We start from the raw sequence: 17,349 nt of genomic DNA on the forward strand, positions 1-17,349 counted from the left end.
GTCAAACTGTGTTGAAATTATTTCAAACTTCATTCACTGACCTGTACTACTGGGTACACGCAAAATATTATTCAATACAAAAGCAATTAATACACATTCATTACAGTGACTCAGTCGGCACCTAATATATACAGCAAAGTGATACCCACTAGCTGGCCCACTTTTTTATTAATTTAATATTTTAATGGGCATAGATATATAAATTACCTAAAATATACTGCAATCTGCTCATGATAATAACTTATAAGAAATTGTAATATACATTTATATAAAAGGAAAAAAAAATAGTTAAAAATAGTTACTTTGTTTAAAACTTATTGAATGTTACACAGTCATTATTGTTAGGTATTTAAACTTTTAGAGCTAATTCAATTTTCTAGTAATTTTAAATTTATAAAAAAATTCTGAACGTTAATAAACTTAATTGACTTGCGGTAATTTGTTTTTATTTCATTATTCGTGTGAAAATAGTATGCGCTACTATCGTTTATCCGTTAGATTCTACTGTGTATCAACAGACCATGTTTTTGACTAATGCATGTTTTTAAAATATTTATTATATTTTCCCCGCGGAAGATGACGAGTTAATAATTTCTATTATATAAAATATTTTTATAATTGAAATAATTGTGTAATAGCACGTATTTTTTTACTCATAATCATAAACAAATATACTTATTTATATACATTTAAAAATTAAAAATATATTGATAGCGAAAATAATACTATATTCAAAAAAACAACGTTGATCGCATACTTAACACAACCGATTTTTTTTTTAGTTAATTATAAAGGTGTAGGTTTTAACAACATATTTATAGTATCAACACAAATATACAATTAACAACACCCAAAATATGAAGAAAAAAAATGTTAACTGTTAATTTCATTAGTATATTGTAGTCTGTAAGCTAAGCAGTTTTTTTACAATAGCAATAAATTGGTTGATGATTAAGAATAGACGACTTGGTTGGATAGACCATCCATTGACAGAACTCTATATCGTAAGAAAGCTGTCTAATCTGCTATGATTTGCTCTTGAAAATATATCTATTAAGGTTATTACATAGCTGTTGATATATTATAAACTTAGAATTTCCGAGAATTAAAACCTTATTAAAACGTTATATAATGTTATAATATGATGATATTAGATATAAAATAATATAAACCATAAATTAAGTAAGAGTCGGGGGTTTTTTTGACTTATGTTTAATTTTAGTGTTACAAAAAAAAATAATAATAATAATAATAATAAAAATAAAAAAAAACTCAAACAGCAATAAAAAAAAAAAAAATTAGGTAGGTACTCGTAATATTTTATTACAGTAAATTGCGTCTGATTTAAACGCTATTAATAGTCATGATTATATAAATAATAATACAAATCAATAAACGTAAATGCATGATTTTACATTTATAATGGGAATAAATTAGTTGGAGATTTTTTGTTCATTTTTGCCATCTTCGATTTTAGTCGTCTGGTCTTTGACGCCTTCTATACTGTGTTGCAGACCGTAGAACGCATATATCAACAAACCTGTAACATAAAAGAAAAAATATTTATTTTCATAGTTGCATAATATGATTACAATATATAACTTTATTATTGTTTGAGTATTTCATAATATCTGTTTTGTCTGAAAAGTTAAAACATACCTATTACTAGCCATATGCCAAATCTAATCCACGTTTTGAAATTTAGTTCCATCATCAGATACAAGTTGAGAACTATACTCAAACACGGTACAAAAGGAACAAAAGGCACCTGAAAACATCAAAAACAATTTTAATTATCAATGTAAGACAATTATATTAAATTAATTATCTCTAAATTTGTATTTAAATACCTAATAGTATATAGTTATATGTATATGGTATACAGAATTATACAGTGTATAGGTAATTGACAATAATTGTGTTACATAATTATTATCGTATAACATTATTTTAGATATTTCAAGGTAAGTCAGTAATAATGTGGTCGAACCATATAATTATTATATTAAAAACTATACCGTTGTATTATACATTAGATCATAGGTTCTCAGACTTATTTCACCCATCGTCCACTTCGAGAATCAAAAATTGTTCAGTCCCCAAAATGTTTTAAGCTTACCATCTGTATTGTATCTTAAAAAACAGTAGTCTTTGGGTCATATACCGCCCCTCTGAAGACTATCAACACCTACAGGGAGGCGCTATCGCCCACTTTGAGAATGACTGCATTAGATACATGTAAAACTAAATTTAGAAAACAATTATCTAATACGTAATCAAATTTAACAATCAGTTTTAGGGAATATTAGTAGGCCAACAACAGTTATGTATATAAGAAATAAGAGAAGAAGAAAAGGGGTTGTTGAGCGGTGACCACTCTATGCGGTCGCTGCAGTATAGAACGCTACGATTTATAATTTAGTGCTAATAATTGAAAATTGTATGTATTTCATTTTTATTCTCGTGCGTCAAAATGATTGGAATACGGAAATAAGGAATATTCTCACCTTAAACGGTAAACTTTCAATTGCTTGTGGAAGTCTGTTCAACATCAACGTAACAACCAATAATATAATGGCCGTCAAACCAATCATGAAGCTCAGTATTAATCGAACAGTGCCTTGATGAGAATCCCAATTTACTACGCAAATGCAAAATATGCACGCAGTGATGGCTGTAACAAATTTCAATCGATTGTGATTATTATACGAGTTAATAATATAAAGTATACAGTATGGTTTGTCGTTGTCATCATGCATAAAACTAGAAATATAGAAAAAGTTGTTAATATTATAATAATATTTAAAAAAAATATATGGTATATTGAAACGAATAAACGTTTTAAAACTTCAAGCTATATACGTGCGCATGATACAATTATTAAATTATAGTTAATTGGGATGTTTAATTATTTAATAACAACGTACAGAAAATGGTTATCAATACTCTCGATACGTATTGGGTATCCTTGTTGGTAATATTTGAATTCGAAACATTTAACCACATGGCAATCGTATACACTTCAGGATCATCTGAATCTCGGCTGTACAAATTAGTATTTCTATATCTGAAAATAACACGTTTCATATTACAGTTAAAATATTTGAATCGAACCGAAACGTCTGATAACAATTAATTTTGCTGTATATCAACGCCATAGCCAAGGGGGGGCTTCCAGGCTCAAGCCCCCCCCCCCCCCAAATGTCAGATACGACCATAGTCTTATTAATTTAATTACCGTTTGTGGAGATTAAGCAACGCCGCTTTTATCACACTTACTCGATCTTGATTTGATAATATGCATAATTACATGAATTATACTGTTAGAAATACAGTGCAAACTTAATTTATTGACATAAAAAATTAAGCCCCCCTCCCCCGAAAAAAAATCCCGACTACGGCACTGTTGTACCTATATTAAATCAAAAATGTCTGATACCCAAGTCTAATATTGCAAATGCTGTCATGTTATGTCGATAAAATATAATAATAAACACCTTAGGATCAGAACGCAGACGCAAACGATCATGTACGATTGAAGCGTTCCGATGGACGCCATGTCGACGAGCTGCTCGAGATTGAATACGGTCGACAACAGCCCTGCGAAAAAACGACTACGATAAAATGAAAATAAAGTAATAATATTATTACAGCACAAGTATAATATTATTATTAGCAAAATAAACGGACTGCTCGCGTCGGGCGATCGATCATATAGGTACCTGCACAGACGCCACAGATGATGGCGGCTATGAACGGCGTCTTGGTCTTCTCGTTGATCTTCGACAAGAAACCGAACAGCAGCCCGTCGCTGGACATGGCGTACAGGATACGCGGTATCGGGAACAGACATCCTATCAAGCTTCAAAACGAATGAAATAAAGACGATGGCGACTCAAAATTGTGTTATTATATTATTAAATATGACGCGTGTTCGCCGTCATTTAAATTTAAAATTATAACCGCTCACGTGGTGAAAAGTGCGAATACCGCACCTCCGGTGACCAAGTATTTCAGTACGGGCATTCCCAGGTTTTCGTATATAACCGGCAAGGGTGCGTTCGGGTCCTGAAACAACGTGATCACCACTTAATATCGTCGCGGATCGAAGCGGTCCAAACCCTTAAAATATAATTATAGATATTATGAGAGTATACTTGATCGTAATACGGCCACATCAGCGTCAACACCGACGCTACGCTCGAGTACGCGACCGTGACGTTGAACAGCGTCAAGACGATCGCCAACGGGATGGTCTTCTTGGGGTTTTTTGTTTCTTCGCCTAAACAATAATATCGTCAGTGATGATCTCGTTATACAATAAAGACGTGTTATAAACGCCCGCGTATATTATCATATTATGATAGGTTTCAAAAAGAGTATCTAATTTTAATTTTTAATTAAAATTAAAATTTACTAATATTTCAAAATTATTTTAGTCATCATCCTTACTTATGTTTGGTCGAATCAATCCTAAATCATGTAATACGGAATCTATTTAAAATTATAAAATTACAGTAAGTATTTAGTATTTACGCAATTTTTATCGAAGATATTGTATTTTTTTCTTAAGTTTTTATAAAACTCTACAAATATTATACCTATTAACTTATATAATATCGAATAAGAACACTATGATTTCATACTCGACACTCGTATAAGTATTAATTATGTAAGAATTAAGAAATATAAATTAACCCATTCATCAGTTATACAATCATACCACGTAACATTTCTTTATTATTAAAAATGTTTAATTTATCAAATAATTTTACATATTGTAGATTAGATACTTTCACATGAAAAATATATCAAATGAATTAAAACGATCGTATTTTATTCAAATGTACCTATTGCTGATCACCTGATAATTATAAATATTAATTTCGTGTTACGGTGAAAATATAAAAATAAAATAATATTCAATCATTGGTAATTCGTTCAAATATTTCAAGATACAAATTTCATGTAATGCATTTCACACTAGTAATCATAATTAAATAGGTATTATATTAAACGCGCACCTATAATGACATATTTTGTTTATGGCAGAGATTGAATTATTATTATTAATGAATAATGATTGTTAAATTATAATATTAATATACATAATGTGAGGAAATTCTCATTTTTTACGTGAAGAATTGATACTTACCAGTTGAAGCGATCGAATCGAAACCGATAAACCCATAGAAACACCTCGCAGCTCCAGCGACCATACCAGTCCAGCCAAACGGCAAGAATCCGCCATTTCCACCGTTTACTCCGGGCGGGATATCATTTTTGTCGATGAACCAATTTGATAAATTCGCTAAAACCAAATCAACTGGTCAGAGTTTGACGTACAGGGTGAGGTGAGATAAATAATTAAATGAGGTAAATACCTAAGACTGTAAAAGTAAAATAGAACGCTATTGCGTTTTTAAATTATTTGTGAATACAGAAAATCATAAAAAAAAAAAATTAATAGGTATTGAAGAAAAGAGGTACCTACTATAGTAGTTATTTTAATTGACATCACTATAATACTATTATTCTTCTGGTTGTAACCGTAAGTCTTTCTTTATTAAAATATTTTTTTTTAATTTTTCAGTATAGTATGAAAATGTAATAATATACATATATTATATCTAACGTTAATGTTTTGTTTGCTTATTATATAATAACTACCTAAAACATAAACTAAACATATTAATATGAAATTGTAATTAATTATTATTTGTTATCTGAACACTATAATTAAGTCTAAGTACACGAGTAATAGACACGGAACACACACGAACCCGGAAAAAAATATTCATTTCTAATAAATGATAAATATAGTAAGCTAATATGGCATTAGTATTTAGATAATTTTTTCAATATGCTTTATATAATTCAATACTTATGATCAAAATATGATTCCAATGAGAGTGTAATGTTAGCCCATTAATTACATATACTCCAAAATAATTTCAGTATCAAGTGGTTATATTTTTAAAAATGGTCTATCTCTGATAAGGCCTAGTATTTTATATAAATTACAGATAAAAACAAAGATGGGGAATGTGAAAGGATTTTGAGTTAATATTTACAAGATAATATTATATTATTCAGTTTTATCGAGTGTAGTATAAAATAAATTAAACGTTTGACGTAAATATATTTATATTACTTTACCGACGACCTGGGAAAATGTATTCAATATTATACAGAGCTATTATGACATGTTTCACAATAGTAATAATGTAATATGTTACATAACTGTATTGCGGCACACATGATTATTACCAGAATAGGGTCGCAAAAGAAATATTATTGATGATATATTTTGGTTTAATAATAAAATGTATTTAAACGTTTTAACGATTATTATGATTAATGTAAACATAATGTAAGAAGATGACTGATTTACGTATATTGTTATAAAAAAATATAAATGAAAATTATAATTGTTTAAATCTATAATAAACCCACGTCAAAATTATTACTGTAGTCCATTGACTCCTAATGTTACCTATTAGTATAACTATTATTGTTATTTAGCATATTTTAACTATTATTTTTTTTTTTTTATGTTTGAAATTGGTTCTTGGTTTAATATTAAATATTATTAACAAGATATACTGACTCAAGTTTGTTTAATCATGTATGTATACCTATATATTTGTATATACATATATATTTTTTTACATTGTTTGTATTATACATTTTACCGGTGGGATTAATGAAATAGTGTAATATTGATAAATCACCTAAACGTTTTAAATATTTAAATGCATTTCATGTCAGAATAACCATATTTTCTTCATAATAATTATAATACTTAAAACTTAAACATATTAAATACATACCAAAATAAAATCCACTAACGATAACCGTACATACAGTCAGTAAATTTAATGTAGTAAATAGGTTATTCAGAGTTGACGATTTACGAACACCCCAGGCCACGACCACTGTAAATTAACAAGAAATGTAATCAAACAATAAGTAATATTATTTTCAACTTCACCTATATTAAAAAAAAATATATTATATATAATTTACTTCCATCGTGTCACGTTAATCCTGTCAGTCGTATAAAAAAATATATATTTAAAACCATTCAACTTACGAAAATAGTCCATGTACAGCAACAGCTTTAAAATTTTAAATTCTTAACATTATTTTTATATTAATTATAGTAATGCTCGCTTCGTGATACACACACTAATGTATAATATGATAAAGTGGATAATTGAAAATATATTAATTAAATTATCAGTTATTTACTATAAACTATCAAGTAAAATAAGAAGAACATTTATATTAATTTGAACACACTTAACCTTCTAATTCAAAAATAATATTGTTAAATATTGTTTTCTATCGACCTTTTACAGTATAGGTACAATAGATATTATGTTCACGTCTGGTTCGTATGTTGAAAACCTACTCATTCTCAAAAGATGATAGCATGACACGATGAAATGCTCAGTTTTATTGTATTTTACTTCAAAGTGTTAAAAATATACTTTTTTTTTACAATAATATTTTAGCTTGTGTTATTTGGATGATTAAAATATGAACTTACAAGCGATAGACATAATAAACAGAAATGATGCAACGTCCGGATATTCTCCCAAAAAATCCATGTGTATTGAAAAATGTTTTTTCATAAACGTTTTCTGAGGATCTCCGAGTAAAGAATCCAAATAGTTACTCATTGCTTTGGCAACAGCAGCGGTACCTAAAAAAAAGTTCAAAAATCATTGCTCTGAAAAGTAGTCATACTACGAGCTAGAATAAATAATCGTTCGTAATAACCAATAACTGTCGTATTTATTATTTAAAAATAAATAAATCGTAACCAACCGATTGTGTGTTCCAGTAGTAAATTCCAACCAATGACGAACGCAATAAATTCTCCTACCGCCACGTAACTGTAAATATATGCGGATCCCGCTTTGGGCACCCGGCTAGCAAATTCAGCATAACAGACACCTAGAAATCAAAAGGAGATTAAATCAAACTGATACAATTCACGTAGTTGGCCTCGCACGGTGGCTTCACACGTTAAACACGTCGTAAGCACAATAGTGGAATACACCATAATTAAACCATTGATTATAAATACATTGTATTTATAATCAATGGTTAAACATAGAACTTAATATCCGACGCATCTTCAAATCGTTTATATTAGGTACCTATAACTGTGTGATGTATTCATTGTTTTCGTACATAAAAGTATAGATAGGAAATAATGTACAATGAGTTGACGAGGATCGTCATGTCGCGGGTGGTATACAATGAGTTGTTCAGCATCATTTATGGTTTGAAACATTAATGTATTTACGTGGACGAAGGGGTACCTACCTAACACTGTTCGAGTGGACGAATTTTGAAGAAGTTATATAGGACAACAGTATTGCTATCCCAAACTCATAAACATTATCGTTTAAATTTTTCAAATATACATACTGACTAATAAGAATACATATTACTGTTATCTTTTATAATAAACACTGAATTGTTTTAATATTATTTTCAGTTTTGTTTTGTTTATAGTTTAAAGTCGTCGATTGTTGAATTTATGCTTTTGATGATTTTACCAATATTATAAAAACGATAAAATATTTTCAAATTATTGACAAAAAGATAACACATTGTAATGTAGCTTAGTTAAGTGTCCATAAAATAAATTCTTAATTTCTTATAAACTTTTTCATCCCAATAGTGTTGTCAGTGGTACATTTTTTCTAAGATTGGGGTTGGGTAGAAGGTAGATAACGTACAACTTTACTTATAGGACGAAAAAACGTTTTTGTTTGACGCTAAACGGGACTGAAATATAGATCAAAAATTCTCATCATTCACAACACTATGAATGAAAACACATAAACAAAAGTGAATTTCTACAGTCATCGATTGTATAATAAATTCGAGTACCTACCTGAAAACGAAGATACGGTAGCAGCCAATATGAAAGACAATACAACAGCCGGGCCAGCAACCGACTTTGCTACTGTTCCGGCCAACACATAAACTCCGCATCCTAACGTGGAACCGGTGCCCAATGCGGTCAAATCCACGACGTTTAACACTCGTTTAAATTTGTCTTTTTCGACGCCGATTTCTTCCACATAGGTTTTTTTCCGACTGAGTTTTTGGTAAACGGTTTTCTACGGGAAAAAAAATATTAACAATATTAATTATTACATTTCACGTTTTGCTAAATAAAAATAACATTATTTATCTTTTATAAGATTACATAAAAAATATTTATACATTTCAGTTCTATTAAATTCTTTGTGGTTTAATTTGTTTATAAATTCCATACATATTTTTTTCATTATCATAATATCATGCAAACTTTACGCATGAAAACCTATCACAACATAATATCGCCTAATTTATCTATTTACTTATTTATTAAGGAAACGTTGATACGATATATCTACATAATAATTAAATTATAGAATACAAATATAAAAGGTTTTAATATAATAATAAATACCTACAAGTAGGTAATATACAGGGAAAGGCCTTAGAACTAATTATAATATAACTGAAGGTTAGATGTTACGTAACATCTGCAGTGGGACTCTGATTATGACTATAAGAACTTGAGGTGAGTGTGAACGATTATCCATATTATAATAAAATTCAGTTCTTAAATTTTTTTGTGATAAAATTAATCAAAACGCAATCTAAGTAAACAGTTAACAAAAATTTTGAAAATTTACTTTTTTGTGATACTAAATGATCCAAAAATGTTATGGAATTTTTACTATATCCACTATTGTTACTATTTTTTTTCTTTTCGACTCTTGCTATTTTTTATTGTTTTACTTACATAAATATTACATTGTACTTTTGCCAAACTCTTTTGTCAAAACTTTAATACTTGGATATCGGTATATATCATATAAATATCGGCTTTCTGTATAAAATCAGAATCGTGATATGCTTTTCGTTCGAACTTACGATTTCTATTTAATTTTATTTACAGTATTTATTAGAAAATAATTTAAATATAGATTTGCATACCTATACTAAAAAGTAAAAGTGGTTAATAGTTAATTGTTAATAGACAGCCACAGCACGTTTACACAACATTAAGAGGTGTATCTTAGATAAAATAACATATGAATGCACTTATATCAGGATTTTCGTTTTCGAGAAGAGTAGTTATCGTCGTTCATCGCTGACGGTATGGAATTATTTAAGTTATTTATGCACATTTTATTTTTTTATTTTTTAAAGAACAATTATTAAATCACCTAATTTATTAAAATTTATAATATATATTAACTATTTATTATGATTTATGACCTTATTACGATAGGACGTTTTACCTAAATAGGACATTAAACGATGATCGAGTAAAAAACCAACCACTTCAAATACTTACAGTCCAGGAGCCGGTCATTTTCAGTTCTTTCCAAAACGATTCCAAAAATAATCCGTGCTAACAACTGACCTACGAACGGATTATATATAATAATAAAACGTATCTTGATAAATGTATACAATCTCGCAATTGTCAGAATATGGTAAATACTATAGTTCTTTAAGAATACCGAAGGAATGCAACGTCGGTATGGTCTATACACGAAATGTTTTCCGATATTCGGACCACACTCAACGTCACTATTCACGTTCCGCGATCCATCGTTCGACTGGCAATAAGACCGATTTCAGCTGACGGCACCAGCACGTTCAAAGTATGATCGTGATTGGCCATCGCCCATCGACACCGTCAACGACGAACGACGATACCTGTCCTTGAAAACGAAAATCCTGATGTATAAGTGCATTCGTACCTATGTTATTTTAACTAGGATAACCTCCTATTCTTATGCCAATTGTTTTTATATAACTGCATATTAATAACGTTATATTATTCGGTGTTCGATATAAAATCGTAAAACAAAACTTAAATTTATTTTATTTATTAAATGGAAATCTATTCGATGAATAATAATATCGTAAAAACCAAACTATTACAAGAAATCCGCGTGATGTCAATGCAGCAAAAATGCATATAAACGATAGGATTTTATATGTGTACGATGTAGGCATACCTATAAAATTAATTAAAAGTTAAACTCATTCCAAATAACAGGTCAGTTGCAAGACCGGTTCCCTTAAGAGCCTTAATATGTCCGTCCTAATTATTATATGATCTATAAGCATAGACGAAAAAAAAATAAAAAAAAATAAACCTAATAAACTACATAATCATAAAATGCCAGAAATATATTCATATATATATAAATTAAATAAAACAATATTTAATATTTATAATTTTTTTTAAAAAATGATTAAAATAGAAAGTAAATTAACAAAAAAAAGTTCACTGATGTTTCCTCCTTACTTAAGTTATATTTTGGTAAAGCACCCAATCAGAGTTTTTATAATATTTTTATTTTTATTTTTCATAACATACACCAAAATTAAAATATCAATAAGAATCTAAGTGGCGTGGATCCAATAATAATTTTATGTGAGTAATTTATAATAATATTAATATATTATTATGGACTTATATAATACATTTCTAATATTAAAATTGGTAGTTGCCTACGTTAGGTCGTTTTACAACGATACACTTTCAAGTTTTAAAATTACGATTTATTATTTTTATTCGGGAAGTTCATATATTTCCTAGTTACTAATTGGCCATTTTGTAGACATGATAAAATAGTTGCTCAATCTCAATTAACCAAAACTTAAAAATTAAAATTGGCGGTATCAATAGGTTAATAATTGACTGCGGCCCTTCGTAATAAAATGGATATTGGCGAAATCACATCGATTACAACAACCTTTGCCATTAATTAAAAATGGTTTGGTGAAATCGATGAATCCCAAATACCCATGGCACTTGCTATTTACTTGGAGTGTTTGCGAATTTTTACGATACTATATTTCTTTCTTTCTCATATATCGTTACGATCCATCGTAAATATCTTACTATTTTAAATTTGTAGGTATGCAGCAGGAATACGTTTGTTTTAAGTTAATAACATTCTCGTTAAACACTCTTGTGTATACTTTGTAGTCGGTACATACTACATGATATGTATAAACTAAAAAGTATATACATTTCATCGTTATCTAATAAAAAGTAGGTATAAATAAAGCAGTAACATAACCTAAAATATAGAGGACGATTTTTGTATAATATATGGTACACAACTTTAACTTTATTATGACTTTTTGGTTTAACTAAATTTAGCGAACGTTGTTATTATATATTTTATAATTTACTATATACTCAGTACATGAATCGAATTAATGAATATACCACGTGTATAATAATATATAGTGTATGATATATATATATAGTATATAAACGATATAACTGAACTTATATACTATATATACATTATTCAGATCAAAGCGTCTAATATTCATAAACTATAATCATTTAACAGAGAGATAATAAAAAAAAACTGATTAACAATTTAAAGTAAATAGGTAATCAAAAAAAAAACCTTCAATATTTTACGCCTAAAACTTAAGTGCTCGACGTACCTATACTTGAGCCGTGCACTCGGCGAAACGTATGCAATAAAAAAAAATATTTTATTAATAATAATAATATAATATGTAGATTAACTTTGTCGATATGATTTTATTAATTAGTGCTATAGTAAGCGCTTATTTGCATACAATGTCGACTTTTAAATGTACAATAATATATAGAAATAGTTCACTGAGTATAATCTATAATATACACATCTCCTACAGTTTACATAACAATACAAAAATAATGCACACTATATAATGATTAACGAGTATACACCTCGTCGATTCAATAGATTACACGAGTAGGACTTGAGTGATTTTGTTTTCGATTCATTGCACTTATTGTACAAACTGGGAAATATATCTCTTAACTTACTATAAGCTCGTCAATTCATTACATCGGCCGAATAGGGAAATTCCCATTGGTGTGCAATTTATAGTGCATATCATATAGTGCAATATACTCGATATAATATAGGTAAACTATTATAAAAATCAGTAATACAACTACATTATTACGTGGATCGTGTATGCGAGTGTGTTCGTATACATTGCAATTACCGTTTGCACAATACACTATCCAATAAATTAACTAATAACTACAATAGGAACGTATTGAAGAAATAATACGGAAATCTAGCGATAATATATGTTTATGTATACATATTATAAATATTTTATTTTCCTTTTTTTTTATTCTTCAAGAAGATAAATGGCCCCATTGAACATGATCGTGTGGGGGCCAATTTATATAATATTATTATCATCGTTATCGGCACATATTGAATACCAGCTATTAACAATCTTGTAAAAAGATGCTTTTCATTTGTATGTAAATATAGAGATACAAATACATCACATTAAAAAGTATTTAAAGTACATTTTCAAAAAGTATTTAAGAACGAACGCAAATACTTATCTTAATACATTAAACGTATACTCATATACACCAGATAGCTACTGGTACTATTGGTACTAAACGACTAATTTCTAGCCTAGGTACCTGGCACCTGCTGTAGACTGTACAGCTATCCTACAACTTACAAGCTATAGAGTATAGGTATTATACATTATTGTTGGTATTTCATGTATATACTTAATAAAATGATATTTCATATTTTATGCCATAATTTAAAATGAATATTATCTATCTGTATTCTGTAAATAAATAATTCGAAGAATGTCGTCTGCTGCTATGTTTTTTTTAATTAAATTACCAATTCATTTTTAAATTTCTGCCTTGGAATAATATATAATATATATATATTCACATACATTGTAATGTACCTACACAAACCAGTATCCCGTAAACATTCATTTATAGTTTCCAATAATTCACGTCACAATATAGGTACTAATATAGGCTTCAACGAAAATAATCAATAATATTTCGCTTTTATCTTGGGAGGCCAAAATAAAATGAAATAACAACATTTCAATGATTTGACTTTTGAGTTCTGACTAGAAAAAATATTATAATTAATATTGATTATTTATTGAAACAAAGCCGATAAATTATTTGAACAAAACTATTTGATTTTCAAACACAAATACATCCAAGACCGTATTTAAAATACTTTCCAAAACTGCCTATTAAATAAGTACCATTACGGCATTACCCACCGTGGCAACTGGCCATCACACTCCCACAATCTCCGCATTGAAAACAAACCTACATAACGATGGCAAATTTGCATTCAGCAAAATACATTTCGAGTTATTACCTATATAGGTACTTGTTTACGTTAGTAAAATAATTAATTGATTTATCATTTAATTTAAAGGTAATAATAAGGACATTAAAATTTTTTTGTTTGTACATTGGATTTTTAAAATATTTTAATTTTTAAACAATTTGAACATTTTTACTCATAATACTTAAAACATTCAAAACTAGCTTAAAAAATGAAATCTAGTAAAAAAGTTATATTCAACCGAAAATTATCTAAACCTAACGATACAGTGGATAATGATCTATACAATTAATAAAAAACATGAAAAAGCTAAAAGAAATTCGGCTCAATTGATTTAAACATAAAGTAGGTAGGTATTTAAAATGTATACATATAATTTGAAAATATTTAAAAGTACCTAACTGTATATAATACATTCAAATACTTTTAACAATTATTTTTTACAAGACTATAAAATTTAACAACGAACAAATAAAGATAATATCCTTATAGTTATAACTTATATAAGTTTGATAATAGTTTAATTTACTCTTATGTTGAGCATTTCAGTAGAGAAAATCATATCGGCGTTTTTATAAGTTAAGTTAAACCTGACACGATAATACTTATTCAAAGATCTTTTGACTCGACTCACATGAAATTTGTGTTAAAATTATTCTATACAGTTGAAATAGATGTCTACATAAAAAAATAGGTTTATCACGTTTTTATTGCAATCTGCAACTGTTAGGCAATAATATCCATGTAGTTTCAAGGACTTTTATAGTTTACTAAACATAGGTGACTTGTTAGGTTAAAAATAACGACATATTCTTATTTCACTTAATCTGTAGTCAAATTGGTGTCTAGATTTCCAATGCAGAAAGTATATTAGGCCAAAAACCAAATCCAAAATCTTTTATAGAGTGGTTAGTCGATTTTGTTTTGCTAGTGATAATTTAATTTAAGGGGATTCCACACGCAGCTGTGATTTTTACCAAAATATACCTATGTTTTGCCAATCGTACAGACTATTATAGTAATCGGAAACATATTCTGGAAACATATTTGAATTCTTCATGAAGTTAACTTGAAAATGATTTTTCAACTTTTTTGAAATTGATCGCTTGAACCCTTTAAATTTTAATTTAAAATTTTGAATTTTAAGAATTTTTAAATGATAGTTATATTGAACTAAAAAATTCATTTAAACGTTTGAGAAAGTTGTTTTCAAGTAAACTTCATGACGAATTAAACAATGTTTTCAGAATATGTTTCTGATTACTAAAACAGTCTGTATACGATTGGCGAAAGATTGATACTTTTAGACAAAAAAAAAAATATTAAATAATGTATGTCTAGCGCACGATGATATTTGTATTTATTAATTTATTTATGCATTTGTTCAATACAGATTATTCTTTATTACATAATGTTTTGTTGTATTATAAATTTTATATGACACGCTTATAGTTTTTATTTATTTATACTATAAGAATTTTAAAATCTTCTCCACGGATAAAGGTCATAAAAAAATGTTCGTGGTCCACCAGTTGATGACGCCTACTATAGAGTATCAGAGTATAAGCATAGCAATTTTAATTATTACATTACATTATCGTGACATCAAAATAAAATTTTAAATCACTATAATTTAAACTTTGTTGACAATAACAACCTATTGGCTATTATTATTATATTTTGTTTACGATTCGGGCCGATCAAGACGACGGAGACCGTTTTATTATTTTACGATTGTAATAGCGGTTAGTCTAACTGTCTCCGCCCGCCAAGTTTGGTGCGCGCAGTATATTATAAAATATGGACGCATTTCATTCAAATACTATTGTCTTTTTTTAAATAAACATTCTGACGATCGAATGATGAATATTATGACCACTCTCACATCAGTTTTCAGAATTAGGATTGAATTATACTCTGTCCAGTGAGAGAACCGAGGGCAGACCGACCAATATTAGTTTTACTGTGCATTCCCGTGTGACATCTAACACAGCTAGGAATATAACCAGTATATAAAAAAAAAAAAATGAATGTGAATGCCGGAGCTGTTACACGGTCCGGTGGTAACGTGAATTATAACAACAACAGAAATAACACTAACAATGAAGAACATGAGAATGAACCGAATGATACACTGTAAGGTGTACACTTTATACGATCTCGGAGATGATGAACAAAACGTTTTTAAATAATATGTTAATTTGTTAAGAATTTAACAATATTTGTTAAAATGTGTACGACGCTGACTCAGTCATCGGCATTAGCTATTTATTCATCCCACGCAAACTCGTCAGGGTTCGGCGCAATATTATTCCAGAAACAGAAAAATAACATATTAAAACCAGTAGTTTATTGTAGTCAACGCACGTTCCCAAGCAAATCCAAATTTCATAGTTTTGAATTGGAATACCTTGCCGTAATATATACGCTATTAAACGTTTCTATATTTATTTAGCCGGTATAACATTCAAAGTCATGACTGCAGATTGCGATAGTTTTTGAATCACTTTAAGTAAACAAGAAATTAGCATACAAATTTCCAGATGGGCGTTATTTTTACAAAACTATTGATGCACGTCGGTAAAGGTGTCGTCCTCGCCGACCAGCAACCATCACGGAAAATACATGTTTCATGCCTAAAACGCGCACCCACGTAAATAAAAAAATTACTGTAGGTATTCATCAACCCTCACAGATACAGCAAAAATCAGGCCAAGAAATGGCAAAAGGTGAAGGACTTAATCTCCCAGGTTGAGTTGGTGTCCGGAGAACCCGACGCACCACCTATAGACGCCCAGGTCGTTAGGATGTCGAAGCACCACCTGTTGCAGGACCCGGTGTGAGCGGCCATCTACTACAGGGACTGGGCAGACCGTGCGGCCGACATCCAGCGGCCATTGCTCAAAAAGGCCAAAAAGGTGAGTGGACTTAGGCCCTGTGACGCCTAGGGAGCCGGCACCGGTCCCCAGTAAGTCAGGGGCACCCTTTAAAACCGGTGGGAAGGACGAGGACGGAGGCACAGCTGATGAGAAACGGTACAGAAAGTTTCAGAAAAAATATGCTAGGAAGCTTGCGGCAAGCCAACATCAGCCTAGCCAAGTTTCCTACGCCGATTTTGGACTTTGAGGCCGGCAGCAAACTTTCTCCTCAACCG

The 17,349-nt window shown here is 29.4% G+C and overlaps 1 protein-coding gene across 1 annotated transcript; it reads right to left on the bottom strand.

Moving 5' to 3' along the window:
* Positions 1-873: 873 nt before the first annotated feature.
* Positions 874-10,662, bottom strand: LOC132922029 (cationic amino acid transporter 2-like). Its single transcript, XM_060985329.1, has 14 exons — positions 10,379-10,662; positions 8,918-9,146; positions 7,837-7,965; positions 7,556-7,711; positions 6,834-6,938; positions 5,156-5,311; positions 4,158-4,282; positions 3,971-4,068; positions 3,723-3,862; positions 3,498-3,600; positions 2,928-3,067; positions 2,508-2,674; positions 1,660-1,768; positions 874-1,540 (listed from the first exon to the last, which is right to left on the bottom strand). Exons 1-14 carry the CDS (start codon positions 10,394-10,396, stop codon positions 1,434-1,436), a joined length of 1,782 nt encoding a protein of 593 aa, XP_060841312.1. The 5' UTR covers positions 10,397-10,662; the 3' UTR covers positions 874-1,433.
* Positions 10,663-17,349: the final 6,687 nt, after the last annotated feature.

The sequence above is a fragment of the Rhopalosiphum padi genome, chromosome 2 (assembly GCF_020882245.1).
Source record: "Rhopalosiphum padi isolate XX-2018 chromosome 2, ASM2088224v1, whole genome shotgun sequence".
NCBI classification, from domain to species: Eukaryota; Metazoa; Arthropoda; class Insecta; order Hemiptera; family Aphididae; genus Rhopalosiphum; species Rhopalosiphum padi.

Bases quoted from the DNA above. Each gene is read 5' to 3' on its own strand.
- LOC132922029 (XM_060985329.1), bottom strand. The intron at 7,966-8,917 runs GTAGGTACTCGA...TTTGATTTCTAG, and splicing joins TACCGTATCTTCGTTTTCAG to GTGTCTGTTATGCTGAATTT. The intron at 3,863-3,970 runs GTGAGCGGTTAT...TTCGTTTTGAAG, and splicing joins GTATTCGCACTTTTCACCAC to CTTGATAGGATGTCTGTTCC.